This window comes from Ailuropoda melanoleuca, chromosome 1, assembly GCF_002007445.2.
Source record: "Ailuropoda melanoleuca isolate Jingjing chromosome 1, ASM200744v2, whole genome shotgun sequence".
In the NCBI taxonomy this organism is placed as follows: Eukaryota; Metazoa; Chordata; class Mammalia; order Carnivora; family Ursidae; genus Ailuropoda; species Ailuropoda melanoleuca.
The window spans coordinates 141,188,505-141,205,333 of record NC_048218.1 but is presented as its reverse complement, the minus strand read 5'-3'; the positions used below and the strand labels follow the sequence as shown (position 1 = coordinate 141,205,333).

General features: G+C 42.9%; 1 protein-coding gene across 3 annotated transcripts in view; it reads right to left on the bottom strand.

Moving 5' to 3' along the window:
- Window positions 1-16,829, bottom strand: part of CDK14 (cyclin dependent kinase 14) — a 546,012-nt gene that overhangs the window by 154,984 nt on the left and 374,199 nt on the right. For all 3 annotated transcript variants that reach the window (XM_034667605.1, XM_034667608.1, XM_034667609.1), the window contains one exon: window positions 3,268-3,331. In XM_034667605.1, the coding sequence (XP_034523496.1) occupies window positions 3,268-3,331 (64 nt within the window). The remainder of the gene's footprint in view (window positions 1-3,267; window positions 3,332-16,829) is intronic.

Here is a 16,829-nt window from a genome sequence, read left to right as displayed (position 1 = left end):
TATCCAATTGTATATATTTATTGATTCTTTAACCCTATTTCCGGTAATTTATCCATCACATATACCTCATACATGTGACACGTATATATAGGTGTGTAAATATGTACAGGGTTATGATATTTATAATAGCAAAAGTCTGGAAACAACCCAAATGCCCATAAATAGGGAATAGGTTAAAATCCATACAATGGAAAACAATGCAGCTATAAGCCCCACTGGCCTCCTCTATACAGTGATATGAGAAGACCCACAGGATGCATTGAGACAAGCAAGATCCAGAATTGTGTTTAATACTGGAAATAGAAAATATATATATACATAATCTCCTACAATTACATAAAAGAAAGAAACATAAGAAACTAATAAAATGGGGATGGTGTGAGGGCAGTGGTTCTGAGGAAGTGGGAAGATGGCAGACAGGGTTGGGGAGGCTTTACACCATGCTTCTTTTTCATATTGTTTGATATCCTGAATTGCTTAAATTTATTAGCTATTAAAAAATTAAGCAAAGTATGTATAACCTAGCAATCATACTCCTTGGTATTTTCCCCAAGGAACTGGAAGCTGATGTCCACACAAAAACCTGCCCACAAGTGTTTACAGCATCTTTATTCATAATTGCCAAAACTTAAAACAATCAAGATGTCCCTCAGGAGGTGAATGGATACATAAACTGTAACATACCACGGTAATGAAATATTTAGCACTAAGAGGAAAGCAGCTATCAAGCCGTGAGGAAACATGAAGGCAACTTAAGTCAACTTTACTAAGTGAAAGAAGCCAATCTGAAAAGGCAACACCCTATATGAGTCCAACTTTATGACATTCTGGAAAAGGCAAAACTATGGAGACAATAAAAAAAAAAGTGGCTGTCAGGGGTGGGGAGGAATGATAGAGCACAGAGGATCTTTTAGGGCAGTGAAACTACTCTGTAGGACACTATAATGGTGCGTAGATGTCATTAGACATTTGTCCAAACCCACAGAAATTAACCACACAACACCAAGAGCGAACCCTAACGTGTACTATGAACTGTGGATGATAATGCTCCATCAACTTAGGTTCAACAAACTGGAACAGATGTACCACTGTAGTGGGAGCTGTTGGTAATGGGGAGGCTGTACATGTGTTGGGGCAGGGGTATGGAGAAATCTCTGTATCTTCTGCTCAATTCTTCTGTGAGGCTAAAACTGCTCTAAAAAAATGAAATCTATTAAACAAAACAAAACAAAGTATGTCCTTAAGGTTCAGATTCTCTTGCTTTCCCTCAGACTTTCTAAGGCACTCCCTGGGGGGGCAGAGTAAGGCGGTGCAGAGTGAAGGTCCGGGAGGTCAGAGACGAGGGACCCCTGATGATCTGATTAAGTGCTGCATGAAAGGACTCATAGGTTTGCTTCCTTTGCCTCAGTCGAGTACCTTGTCTTCCCTTGGCACCTCTCAAGCTAACTCAGGAAACATTTATCATGTCTACTCTGCCCCCCAAACCCCAAGCTTTGCCTGGAATATGTTTCTTGTTTTTCTGCACCCATCCCGTTCACCATCTAAACACATCATTCTTCTGGTCCCCCATTACCTTCTATGTATTAAGTGTCTGAAATGGTACTTGTACATAATATTAAATAACTTAAACACATATAGCCTAATTTATATGTGTCTACCCCGGAAAAGTCATGTAAATAGTATCTGTTTTAAACATTCAGTATAATTCAGAGCAACAAATATTTACTGAACACCAAAATATGAACTATGCACAGTCCCTGATCTCATGAGGTTCCCAATCTGTTAGCTTGACTTGCACTACATCACAGGACTTCCCAGAACACATTTAATAAATGCTTTTGTATGTTGTTGATGGAGATTAATTCTGTTCACACCAAAATAAACACATGAGTCCATCTTTTCTGGTGCAGAATCTTGGCAGGCCAAACAACTGTCCTAATTATTCCTCTCTGCATCTGATATTATTCATTCAAAATCTTTTCGTAGTGTCCTCTGTTTTTTATTTTCCCAGGACTTAAGATTTTAGATGCTAACATGGGGAAGCTAACCTTCTTTCACAGCCCACGTTTGGAATATCTACAAAGAGCTGTGTTCCCAGACTCCATTAGGAACAGCTGGAGCAGTTACAGGGTGCTTCTTGCTTGGTTAAAAAAGGAAGGAAAAATCCATCTTAAATTGTTAAGTTTCTACAGTCTTTCAGAACATAGAAGTCACTTAAAATTTTCATTTAAAGTACAAAGAGACCTTGGGGCAGCCCAAGAAGATAGAATTCTCAGCACACTATATACACTTTCAGAAGAAAAATATTGAGAATAAAAATAGTTTCCCAACTCAGTCATTCTTCGGGATTGATAATTTATTCCTGATGGTGCCCCAAAATACGGGAAGAGAAGCAAGAGAATAAACTTGGCTCCCATAACAGAAATTATTCATAGCTCTTTTCCTTCATAAAATAATGGACTATTAGATCTTCCATAAAATCCCTTTCAGTAATTTTATAGTAGGTCTGCACTTTATAAGCTATATTTTTTAACAGAGAAAAAGAAAAAAAAGAGAATTATTTTACAATAATTCATTCCATTGATTTTTATTAAATTTCCAATTCCAAACCTTTCATCTCTCCTATAAAAATTAAATTACCACATTTCAGATCCTTTTCCTAATATAATTATTAAAAATGAGTTTCTTGACTGCCATCTATTGGTGAAGGAAAAAGTGACAACTTATTTAAAAAGCCTGCATTTTCTCTCACATTTTCCAGTTTAGAGGTTTAAATATTTTACATTAAAAAAGATTGCATGCTGTACGACAGACATGCAGAACATTTTATGTGTTTAAACTCAAACTAATGGACTATATATCACTAGTTTAAAAAAATAAATGAAAATGTAAATTTTTCATTTTTACAATGTAATACTTTTCCTGATATTGTTTCAAGAAGTCACACAGAAAGATCATAGTACCCTGATTTAAATTTTGTTGTATAGACAGAGATGCTAGTCTAACAAATGATGATAAGGTTACACTATTAGCCAGTCAACTCAAATGAGGTACATACGGTGAAAACCTCTTATAAGGAATGTCATTAATTCTATCTTTACAAACAAATAAATTGTAAAAACAAAGGACAACTCCACTAATAGGTAGAATATACAATAGCAAGGAACCAGAATTTTTCAAGGTAGAATATATAAATCTGAGGGGGAAATGTATATCTTCACTCAGCATATAGGAAGCAGTTAGTTATTTGTAATTAATGAAACATACCTGGCTTAAAATGTGGTAAAGAATGAACTCCAGGCCACGTGTCCTCATTTGGCGTTCCAAGAACCTAGGGGAGAGCAGGAAATTGTGGAAACAGACTTATTATTTCCAAAGCACTCAAAATTCTCCAGTGTAGAAAACAGTACACTGCTTATGATGAAACTCTGGATTTTTTTTTCCATGATCATGTGCCAGGGATTTTATTTCAGTAAAAACAAACCCCAAACTAAAAGCTAAAGAGCCACCCAAGATGAATGTCTGCGTTTTAACAAATGCAGCTGAACGCAGGCAGTGAAATCTGCTGCATTTTATCAACTCCAAACTTAGTAAGTAGGCTTAGCACTCCAGCGGTAAGCTGTCATCTCCATAGAACTGAACCAAGTATGCGTGTGTCCCTCATGATTCTTGCATGAGCTTTTATCCTTTCCTCCAGCATCAGATGTCTCATCATTTAGCAGTTCTACAAATTCTGTCATTTCTTCCCCCGCATCCTCTGAGCATCACGATGTTTCAAAGAAGCAGGACAGGCAGCCTGGGATGCTCATTCTCGATGAGCTACACTGCTCATTTCAGGTAACATCTTTATGTGGCTTAGAATTTCCTCATCCCCCCCCCAATACTGTCCTCCCTCTACACTCTTTCCTTTCTTCACCCACATTTTCACCTTCTTTCCGCATTTCTTTTTCTACCACCATGATGTCTGATCTGGTTGAAGGAATTAAAGGGCAGCTGCAGCTCACACAGAACTGGGTTCGCCCCATGCGAACATCCAGGTCCACCAAAGGCTGCTGTTACACTCGTGGTCACGGTCAATCACCACTCGAGAACAGTGGAGTTGGAGGGTTTAAGAGCCCAGACCCTGGAAACAGATTCCTTGGGTTCAAATCCTTGCTCCCCTCCTTACTAGTCATGTGACCATGGGCAAGAAATAACCTCACTGAGGTTCCTCACTGAATTGAGCTCTCACTTCCCTCCTTTATAACCTGGAGGTGACAACAGCACCCACCTCACTTGTGGTGAAAGACTATGTGGCAGGAGTAAGCACTATGTAAGTATTAGATATTATTCCAAGTGCCCCTAGAAAACAGGGGCAGGTTGGGGTGGCACTAGCCACATGGGAGAATCTGGGGCCCAACACCAAACGTAACTCAAGCCGTGAAAGACCAACATGCATAGTCCAACAGGTGAGAAAGGGCAGGAAGTGAAACCAGACACGGGCAAAAGAGGAGGAATGGCGGATATCACGGGAGGGAATTAAGCACATTCACTTTCTTTGAGCGTTAGCAGGTACTGCTGTGCAGTAAGGAAATGCAGAGCTTCGAGTATTTGTGGGTTTGTTTACTAGGGGGACGGGGCTGTCCTATCAGAGTGGCAAACACGCAGCGAGTGCTTCCCTCACTCCTTCCTTCTCTGGTGAGTCGGGATTAAATACATGTATTATGTTCCCCAATGGGCTCTGGGATGAGATAATACAATTCTTTTCAATTGTAACCGATGCATTTTGCAAGCACAATCAGCAGTAACGTTAACAGGCACATCTCCACAAGGGAGGCCACACTAGGGCAGTCAGTGAAGGCAGGCAGGCGAGAGGGCTGGGGAAGGGGGCTGCGGGACAGGAAAGGAGACGGACACACTGTCTGACACGAACCACTGCAGTAACGGTGTCTGCAAAAGGCACTTCCCCCTTCTTTTCACTAACTCCGACGAGTACTTCAAGACAGGGAGACAGCCAGCCTCGCGGGCGGCGCACGGCTCATCTGAGGAATGCTCCCCTTTGAGCTTCCACGGAAGTCTGCATGAAGGATGTGAAGGACTTGAGCAACTAAAGGGAGGAATTTTCGGCTCAAAATCACGACTTGATCACAATCAATCCATCACCTAGGACGCAGACCCTCTGAGGGTTTTATAAACCACGGCAAGTCCAGCCAGAACGTGAACCTTGTTCTCCCGCTTGTGGTGAAGGTACGGTTGTTACCCTGACTGTACACAATGTCTCTACAATGTTTGTGTTACCAAAACTCTTTCACAGGCACTAGCCCCAGCCATAGTCAGTATTCTGCTTCAAAGTGATTATCAAATATTGTGGCCGTTTCATAAAAGTCACCTGCAAAGAGAAAATACTTCAGTGTTTTTTTGAGTTCTTGTAGCACGGACTGATGAAGACTCCACACCTCAGATTCTCCCACCTACAACCCGTGGGCCATTTGTGCAAGAAATACAAGGTGGCTAGAAAATGGGCAAAGGAAAAGAAGTATTAAAAATCAGTCTTTCTCCCCGTGAAAGCCTTTTCGGGAAGGCAATCTGGCTCAACTGCATGGTTACAGAGGACTGGTGATTTGTGCCCGGCAGAAAATGGGGGCACGTTGTCTCTGGCGGCAGATTTTCATTTCTATTAACTAAGACATTCCATAACCAGTACATGTTTAGCTTAGAAAAGAGGTATTCTCTAAAAGTAAATAAATAAAACAGGGCAGAAGAAAATAGCACCACCGACCTTTCACACATTTGTCCCACACGTGCAAATAGGCAGGCTGGTAACAACGGAAGCGGCTTTCAGTCTTAAAGTGACAGACACACTAAAACGTCTTCTACGAGGTCATTCAAGAAGCTTCACCTGACACCTGTGCCCATGGTTGGTACGTCTCCCTGCTCCTTTATTGGTCCACGTCTGCACTGGGCTAACATTTACTGTGCTCCTCACAAAGACAGAAGGATGAGACAGGGCCTCTGCCTGGAGGTGCTCCCACTCTGTGAGCCAGATGAGCCGGGGCAGCGGTGGGCTGCCTTCAACACAAGTGCTTTCTCAGAAGTGTGGGGACAGGGAGTAGAGAGCCCGAAGTGGGGGTGTGCCTGAGGCTCCCTGGGGCCGGGGAGAACAGCTGCATGGCAGAGGGAACACTGAGTAATAGTTGGCCACGTGCACAAAAGGGGCGTGGGGCAGGGGGTGGGTAGTGACAGCAGAGAACTCCGGTTATAAGGAAGGGCTGTGTCAAAAATACTTTCAGTTCTCCAAATTCCCCTGCTGCTCATGCCCGTGCTTTCTCACAGTGGTTTCCTCCTCGGGAATGCCCTGCCCACGACTGGCCAGGTTAACTCCTACCTTTTTTTCTAGCTTTAGCTCACAAGCCACCGTTTCCTGAAAGACTTTCTGGTCCAAGATCCTCATAACCTCTGAGGGCTTTGTACAGGGTTCTTACAGGACCTACCCACTGCCTTACAGTTGTTACATTACTGGTCTGTCTCCGCACTGCACCGTAGACCTCCAAGTGGAGACTGCAGTGCTCCTACCTTTAGATCCCTAGGGCCTACTGTGTGCCTGACACCAAATATGCACTCAGTACGTGTTGACTGAACGAGCGAATGGCGTGTCTGGATTATAGCGTGAAGTTTGGTGTCACTGCATTGTTGGCCGGGTTATGGAAGGGGAGGCTAGGGCCAGGGAACGCATAAGTGGAGACTGCATTTTATCTCTGCCTCAGGTTTTCTCAGACTACAGGTCACATGTCCCCCTGGGAGACTGTAAATTTTACAGAGTGTTGACATCAGCATTTTTCTGAAGATGAATGCAACAAGTAATATCAGAAGGTAACATACATGTTAAAGATAATGTTGTTTTATGAAAATTTATTGACATTATATCTGTGTGTGTATCTGTATATGTGTGCTTTATGAGTCATGATGTAGTATGTATTTCTTGGGGCGCCTGGGTGCTCAGTCAGTTAAGCGTCTGCCTTCAGCTCAGGTCATGATCTCAGGGTCCTGGGATCGAGCCCCACATCGGGATCCCTGCTCAGTGGGGAGTCTGCTTCTCCCTCTCCCTCTATCCCTCCCCCCTCAACTTTTGCACATGCACGCTCTCTCTCTCTCTCAAATAAATAAAATCTTTAAAAAATGTATTTCTTACAATTTAAGAGCCATTTTATAGGGAATGAAAGTTATTAGCTAAAAATCAAGAATGTAGGTGATAAAGCAAATTTGGGGGCTGGGGGCAATGAGTTTAATTTTAGATCTATTGAATGGTAGGCCTGCAGATCAAGATAGGGGGTGTGTAAAGAGCAGCTGGAAATACGGATACAGATCTCAGGAGAGGGATTAAAGTTGAGAAAAACATTTGGAACTCTCTAGCATATTTATGGTAATAGAAAGCAAAAGCCAAAACACAAGCTACAAAATGGTCTTACTTCCCTACACTCATGCACACACAGTTCCCAGAAGGGTGTCTCTGATTTCCTGGACTTTTAGCATCTGTTAAGAAAAACGAGATGATCTCACCTTCTCAGTAGAGGTTTACACTGCCTGCCCCTGATGAACTAGGATTTAACGACCCCAAACTTACTCTTCTGGGTTTACCTCCGCACTGATGGCTAGGACCTGGATCCCACCCACTGTGTCAGCCTCTCTGATGAGCAGAGGAAGACACTGAGAAAAAGAGGGTCTCTCTGCTGAAATATCTACTTTACCAGAAACTCAAGAGCGGATTCTAAACTTCTAAAGCTCAGAGCTCAAGAACTAGGGCTTGTCAGAAATATTTACTTACCCTTCCAAATTACTAACAGTTCCACGAATTCTCACATTTCCCCGTCAGGTCCCGGGGCTGCTATAAATGAGTCCGTAGGCTTTTCCTGAAGAATGCCCACGGTTTAAACAGAACAAGGGCTGCTAATAGTTCCCCTGGGTCAAAGGGTCAGAGGAGTCTCTCACAGAGACTCCGGCACAGAGGAACTCTGGCCTATCAAATGCGGATAAAACTGGCTCACACGGGTCTGTACTAAAGCACTGATGTGGAACGTGCTGGGTTTCCACTTTAGGTTTTTCGGTTTTATGAGACAGGCATTCTGGGCCAGGGCAGGTGATTTCAAGCTGACTTAGCAACGAATTCAAGGAAATGGAGAACCACCAAATAACTCTAATGGTTTTTAAACCAAACTCTGAAAGTTCACACATACAAGATACCTCTCTAAAATAGTTTCAGAGCTGTACTACTTTGAGTTCTGGAAGACTCTTTATGACTCCTCAGTGATAAGTTCCTAAATGCACCTTGTGAAGAAGCTCGGCAGAACTGGGCTTGGCTGTCACACAGAACAGGTGTTTTGGAGTTCAAAGATGAGCCACAGAAAAGCAGAACTTCCTAAGTCTCGTCCTGCCTGTGTGCTCTCTATCTCGAGAAACAGTTCTCAAGCGGGTGGAGCTGGAGGGCAAAACCAGGGTGCTTCGACTAGAAAGACTGTGCTCTTAAGAGCTGCACTCTCTTGCTCCCAGGAGGATCAGAGAGCAGCAGTGGGGCTCAGACGGTGTTTAATGATTCACAGCCTACTGACCAGACTCCAGAAGGAAGTTTTGGGTATGAGGAGCAAGGGCTTTTTTCATTCTCTTCCCTCTTCCAGTCCAACACACACACACACATACACACACACACACTACACACACTAGGTACTACATACAAACTTCTTCACCATTTTCATCAGTGACTTAAAGAACATCACACAAAAATGACTTACATTCTCAGGTGACACAACAGAAAAGATGTGTAATATTCTGATGGTTGAGCCAGACTTAAAGAATATTTAATCAGGTAGGAACAACTGGCTGAACCTAACACAGGGAAACCTAATAGCAATAAACATGAGTCTAGACTTGGGTTCTATTAATTGTTTGAGATGGAAAGACCTGGCAGGCAACAATTTGTGGAACCAAGGACCCGTGGTTTTCAGCTAAGTACAAATTCTATGAGACCACCCAGTAGAAATGAAAGGAGATTGGGGTAGGCTGACTTTAAGATAGCTCCATAATCCCTGCCTGCTGGTGCTGACACTCCTCCCCTTGACTGTGCATGGAACCAATGACTTGCTTTTAACCAACAGAATATGGCAAAAGTGATGAGATGTCACTTCTATGATTATGCTGTAGAGGATGCCAGCTCTCATCTTGCTGGGAGACTCGCTCCTTTGCAGGCTTTGAGGAAGCAAGCACTCAAACTGGGAAGCCCATAAGACAAGAAACTGGGGATGGCTTCAGCCAACAGCCAGCAAAACTTAAGGCCCTCAGTCTAATGGCTTGCAAGGAGCTGAATGTTGTCAACAACCGCATGATTTTGGAAGCGGATCCTTCCCCAGCCCAAACTCATGTAAGACTGAAGGCCTGATGAACACCTTGATTGCAACCCTGGGAGAACCTGAAGCAGAGTGCCAGCTAAGCCACGCTTGGGTACCTGACCCACCGGCACTGTGAGGTGATAAATGTGTGCTAAGTTGCTAAGTCTGTGGGGCGCCCGGGTGGCTCAGTGGGTTAAACGTCTGCCTTGGGCTCAGGTCATGATCCCTGAGTCCTGGGATTGAGCCCCACATCGGGCTCCCTGCTCAGCGGGGAGTCTGCTTCTCCCTCTGCCCCTCCTCATGCTCTCTCAAATAAGCAGATAAATCTTTAAAAAAAAAAGTTGCTAGGTTTGTGGTAATATTGTTACCCAGCAATAAGCAATGAATGCAGATTAAATCACTGAATCATACTAGTCAGCACATCTGGATTGCTGTGCCAGTTATCAGGTGCTGCACGTGAAGAGGGACAAAAATAAATAACATAGTCTTCAACGGGATGTACCCAGAAAGGGGTGGTGGACCCATGTCCCAGGAGGTGGACTGGAAATGTCACCCTCAATGAGAAAGAAATGGTCTGGGATATCACCTCAAATACGTGAAGTACTGCAATGTCAGTGGGGGACTGACTGATGCTGTGCTGAGTCAGATGGGAAACAAGGGCCAATGGGTTAAGATATTAATATACAAGAGAGAAGGGCATTCTAATGACAAGAGCTGCATAAACTGGAATGGCAGCCTTATGAGGTTTAATCACAGCTAAGGGTTGGACTGCACCATATTTTGCATTCATATATTATAAGGATCGAATTCTGCCTCCATTGACACAAGGGCCATCTGTGAAAAAATTCTGACGTAATACTACAACAGACAGTTTGCATGACAGGATGAGGTCCTGCATTTGTATCTATCTTTGTTTTTATTTGGCCATAATTATAACTAACTGGATAGATAAGGAGAAGTGAGATGATAAGGAAAAGGGTTATGATGAGATGAAGGATGGTAGAGAAGATATGGATGAAAGCTTTCTTTCCCTACTTTCTATCCAAAGTATGTATCAATATTAATTATTTTGCAGGGAACCAGCACAATCAATGGCTGATATCAGAATCTTTTGTGGGAGCATGATAAGCAAATATATGCATGTATATATATGTATATGCATATATATTATATGTGTGTGCGTCTGTGCATATGCATATACACACACACACATATATATAGTTCCTCTCTTCCAACATTACTTAGGCTTTACCTACAGTGCCACTAGATAAGGGTTAGAGTGTTTGGACTGTTTGTTTTTGGCAATGCCCAATGGTATACAGATTGCATATAGGGTTAGAAAAGTAGCTTTAAGATGCTGTGATTCCGAGTTGGTTGTTTCAGAGCCCAGAAACAGCAGTGAGATTCTGCACAACAGCGGCCTTTACTGAGAAGGGCCAGCAGGGGGAGCCACTATACTGAGAAAATGAAAAGCTGCCTGGGGCTTCAGAAAGCTGCTTGAATATTTAATCAGTGGCTCAACTGCTGGATTAAAAGAGATGGTGTTTCCAAAATACTGTGCAGAGTTTTCAACATCGCAAGGGTTCAGATGGGAAGTAATCAAAATAAATAAAGGACAGCCCTTCAAATTCTACTTAAAGTGAATTCAATTCACCCGCTAGAAGGTAAAGGTCTGGGTTAGTGGCGCTTAGCTGCACAGGGGAATCAACTGGGAGGCATTAAAAAAAAAAAAAAAACAGGTTAAAAAACACTAAGGACTGGGACCCACCCCAGCGATTCTGATTTAACTGGTCCGCGCTGCAGCCCAGGTATGTGGAATTTTCTAAAGCTCTCGGGTGATTCTAATGTCAGCAAGTTCTGGGGCTCACTGGCCCAATCTAACCAGGGGATCTCTCAGAGGCGCTCAGTTTAGTGAGATGGTTTATAGATTTTTTTTTTTTAAAGTCTGGATCCAAAGGGCCACAAACAGCAGATAAATGAACAAAACAAGCAGTTGGCTGTTAGAGAAATTAGAGGGTAACTAAAGAATAAATCTGAAAACTACTCCAGAAAATGCTCTTCACCGGAAAATTCTGAACCGAGAGCAGCTCATTTAAAATATGTTTTCCTCCAAGGTTACAGGCATCCTTTCCCCTCCCCCTTTTCTCCTACTGTTTCTCTCCCCTGTCTCCCCAAACCCTGACTCTCTCATCAATTTCACTCTCCTCTCAATGGCTTTTCTCTTCTTTTCACTGAGCCATGTTACTGTGACACAGCCTCAGACTGTCAGTCCCCGCCGTACCCTGTGGGAGCCGAGGTCAAGGAAGTGTACATGCACGCTGTTCAGCAGCCCCGAAGCTGGAGGCTGCGGGCTGCGGAGACTGGAGGGGGGCGATGTTGCCAAGCAGATGCCACACCGAGAGGCTGACTGAAGCAGCGAAACGAAATGCAGAAAAATGAACCCAGGGCGAGGGACCTGGAGGCAGAAGCACCAGATGCTGGAGCCTCGCTACTCAAAACGCGGTCCAGGAACTAGCAGCCTCAGCATCACCCACAGAAAGCAGCTTGGGCTCCACTCCCGCCCGAGCTGATGCATCGGAATCTATCATTCAACAGGAACCCCAGGTGATGCATATGGACACTGAAGTGCCAGAAACGCTGCCTTAAAGAATACATTCTAACTGGATTTTTCAACCTAAAAAGCACAAGCAATAGAGAGGAAATTCTGGTCGCAGGTACCTTCATCCAGAGCACCTAGGTAAGATTATTTGTTCAAACAGCATTTGGAAAGGGCGGGGGGGGGGTTGTGGGCAATTTCCAGTTCACTGGTGTGGGCACCTCCTATCAGGAGCTCCCGCAGATGACAATGATTGCATGAGACCGGCTCGGTGTTCTCTGCCTTCAAGCTCATCCCCCACATGGCTCTCCTGTCCTCACTTTAGCAGCCTCAAAGCCTACGTGTTTCTTATGGCAAGAGGCTTTGAATCATTTTGGGAAAGAGGCAAAACACAATAATCCACTGATGCTCTTAACTTCAGCTGCAAACTTGAGGCCAATGAAAATTCTAGGATATACACAAATACACATGTATGTGTCATATGTGACACATACCACAGATCCAAATTGATCACCATTTTCTTCTTCTCAAATGAAAGTGGTTTTACTATTTACTGAGCATCACCTGTGTGCAAAGCAATGTGCTAATTATCGTGAGGCACAATGATGCAAAACTATAACTTTTGCCTTCAAAAATGTAGTATTTCAAGTATTCATTTTTATTGCATTGAAATTAAAAACGACAAAGCTACTGAACTGATTTGTACACTATGAAACTTTGCGTCCTCAAGTGTGTTTTAGAAAATTACATTTCCTTCAAGAACATGTGAATGCGAATGTATTCATCTCCTGTCAGTGCTGTAACAAGTAATCACAAGCTTGCTGACTTAAAACATCAGAACTTTAATTCTGTTTAAGTTCTGGAGTCAGCAATTGGAAATCATTTTCACTGGGCTGAAATCAAGGTATCTACCAGGTTACCCTCCCCTCCAGGCTTTAGGGTAGAGTCCATTCCTTGCTTCTCCCAGCTTCTGGTGGTTAAAGGGGTTCCCTTGGTTTGTGGCTTGAATCACTCCAATTTCTGCCTCCACCCGTACACTGACTTCTCTTCTGTATCAAACCTCCTCTCTTACCAAGACGCTGATGACTGCATTTAAGGCCCATCTGGATAATCCAGGATAATCTCCCTATTTCAAGATCCTTAACTTAATCCCATAAAAACCTATTTTCCAAATAAGGTAGAATTACAGGTCCAGAGATTCAGGGTCTAATATTTTTAGGTGTTCCTTATTCAGCCTACTACAGGGTAAAATTACCATTTACAAAATATTATTTCATCAAAATGGATATTTTATGCATCTAGAACATGAAGTAAACAGCAAGAGCTATGGGAACATATCCACTTGCAGCAGTAACTTCACTGAAGCTGCTTTACTGTTTGCAATTCACACCTATTATTTCATGAATTGCGATCAACCCAATAAAATAGGATAATATAGCGACTTTGCAGATGAGAAAACTATACTGCAAAGAAGGGCGACCTGACCAGGGGCCCTAGGAGAGAAAAAGAGAACCAGGACACAACCTGGACTGATGTCTGGTGCCCTTCCCACCTCATCACTCAGATGCCAGCACTTTATTAACAGGACTGTTAATTATTTTTTTTTTAAGATTTTATTTATTTATTTGACAGAGAGAGAGACAGCCGGTGAGAGAGGGAACACAAGCAGGGAGAGTGGGAGAGGAAGAAGCAGGCTCCCAGGGAAGGAGCCTGACGTGGGGCTCGATCCCATAATGCCGGGATCACGCCCTGAGCCAAAAGCAGACGCTTAATGACTGCGCCACCCAGGCACCCAGGACGGTTAATTCATCTCAGTTGACTCACAAAGCAATTTATGTCTGCAAGACCAGCAAAGACTGACAGACTGAAGCTGAGTGGTCAGCCGCGCAACCTCACTAGCTAAGGGCTGCCATGCCCCTGTGGACCCACTGGGCATACTCAGATTGGTTTCCAAGTCAAAGATACTCCCATTATAGTTACTTACTAAGAAAACTGATTTTGTCATTCATTCTTATTCCAATCTGACAAATGTAATAAAAAAGGATGCATTTAATATTTTCTTTCTTTCTTTAAACCTAGTGCACAAAACTTTGTTTCAATTAACAGAATAAGCACCTATGCGCTCATCACCCCAGACAAGAACTGGGTTATTTAAGAACAGCCACATCTAATCCGGGAGCTCAGGCCCCATGCAGTCACCCAGCCATGCCCACCTGCAGCAAGCTCCAACCTGATTCAGGTTCATTATTCTCTATCTTTTGTTTTTATATAATTTTATTGTCCTTATAAAGATTGTAAAGTATTTTTATTTTAATTATTTAATACTTTATATTCAGGATATAATGCTATAGCCAATCTTTTGGAATTTTTTTTTTCACTTAACATTATATTGCTGAGATCCATCCAAACTTTCATGTGACTATAATGTTAACAGAATGTTATTCATCTGCTCTCACTGATGAGTATTTGTGTTGTTTACCAGTTTCCGCACAGGAGTCAGAAAAGAAAACTCCATTGTGTAAAAATGGCAAGTGAAAGCTTAGCAGTGATTTTTTTTTCCCTTTATGACTGTAAAATTCCATAAAGCAAAAATTAAATATTGGCACCTAAAATGGAGTTGTGTTCTAATAGTTTGAGAGCTACTTGGGACTCACAAAATATTTTCCCAGAGAAATGATTCTCTACATGGTGGTTGATGCATGAAAGGCTGTTATATCCGTAACAACCCAAAAAACACTACAGAGCCAAACAGGCCTGGACCACAGCATTTCTGATCCAAATGCAGCCAGGGTGAAAGTCACCACTCTCTTCCCATGGAGGCCGCCAGCAAGCAGGATGGGGAACCAGTCCCCAAGACTTGTCAAACTCTAGGGCCGAGGGAGCAATGCCGGTCCAGACAAGAAAAGAAGGGGCCAGCCTGAGGCTTCCAAGGCCAGGGAGATGCTGGGATGGAGATCGAGGCCATGAACGATAAGGGCGCTGTGTGACTGGGGAGCAGTGACAAACACTCCAGTGGAATGGGGAAGGGGTGGTCAAAAAGTGAATCATTTTCTCTGCATTTTTAGTGCTGGTTAATGGGGAGCAACAGTCAAGGGGGTCTGGAGGTGTGCCCGCAGGGTGTCTCTGCCAGGTGACAAGCTTGGATGTTCTTTCTCCCCTTTACTATGTGTTTACTTCTGTCATGGAGACACCTACTTGCACTTAAGAGGGGGGCAGCGGAGAGAGCCAGAGAAATGCTGGAGGGCTTGGAAAAGAGGCACCCCCTCTCCTGTGCTGCTGTGTCTGCGGTGCCGGGAAGAGGAGGGAGAGCAGGACAAAGCCTCACACGCTGTGCTGGGAGTAAGGGCTGTGCCTGTATTAGAAGTATGTAGGTCAGAGCCAGCCGACCAAAGGCAATCTATACATTTACCTGTTCCAAAAAGAGATGCTGTTATTTTTAGAGCTTTGAATGAGGTACGCAGGAAGGTGTCAGTGACCAACGAAACCTCTGCTAAGTTTATTAGCAGGAAGGCTGTTAAAAAATTTAGGTCAAGATATTTCTGTAGAATGTGCTCCAGTTGCAATATTTTATTGCAACTTTATATATACTAGTTAACTATAATTAACTAGGGTTTAACTATATAACTATACAATGTAATTATTTAACTATAATTTAACCATAATTTCAACATGTGTATATTATTACATATTTATTCGTAAAAAGTTATTGGGAACCTATTATTGCCAATGATTGTGCCAGAAGCTAGGATACAGCTACGGAAAAGACGGTCCCCAATAAAGGGTGATGTTCATGATAATAAGCTCTAGGTCCACCGGCCCCTCCCACTCCCACTCTCTTGGAAACTGCCATGCAATACCACAGACTTTCACCTATAAATGGGCTACTTATTCCTGACAGATTCAGTGTGAGTCAAGAACTGGTATTTAGAATACCAATGCCAAAATCTGGGATTTATAATCTAAAGTTAGTAAATTACTTAGAGTTGAAAATGAGGCACCATCTCCAGAAGCATGGCTGTCACTCAAGTTCTGACAAGGTTGGATCTTCCTGACAACCACTGGTACAGCAAGCCAGCTGGGGTTCTGCAGTTCCCCGGACAACACTGAGCTATGGGTTCATCTCCAATGTTATAACCCTATGGTTGTAAAGTTCAACTGCTGCTATTCTTAAATTTAAGTAAATAAAATCTTTAAAAAAAAATATTCAACACTATTTGCATTTGAGGCGAGGATGGACTGTGCCTGGAGTGAGGGGAGGGCAGAAAACTCTTAGCCGGTCAGGTAGAAAGAATGTTCGTGGGTGCAGACTTCAGGGGCCCATATTTGCAAGATGAGAACATTAGGTACTCAGGTTGCTACAAAACTAGGAAGGGGTGTTTGGAGAGTCCCAGAAACTGGGAGTGTAATCCTAATATGGTGAGTGAACTCATTTCTTCCTTATCTTTGATAACCTCTGTGTGTTATATTTTTTATACCATTTACCTCTAAAGACAGTAAATAATCACATCACATACAAGACAATCCATCATATGGAATTAGCTTAACTAATGAGCTATACTTCTCAGTGATTAGCAGACCACCAGATCTGAGTTTGGGTTTTGAGCTGCCATTCACATACCAAACCACATGATCCTGGTTGATCAGGTGGTGAGAGTGTGGTCTGAAATCCATCTATCTGCACTCAAATCCCAATGGAAATATTTTGAATGCTGTAATTTAACCTCTTTTATTCTAGTTAACTTCCCCATGCCTCAGGTTTCTTCTTTGGTAAAATGGGGTCACAAAGAACACCCACCTCTCTGGGTTCTTGATCAGAAGATTAACTAAAGTAACACATGTAAGTACTTAGCATATCATGTGCCCCAGTGACAGTGAAT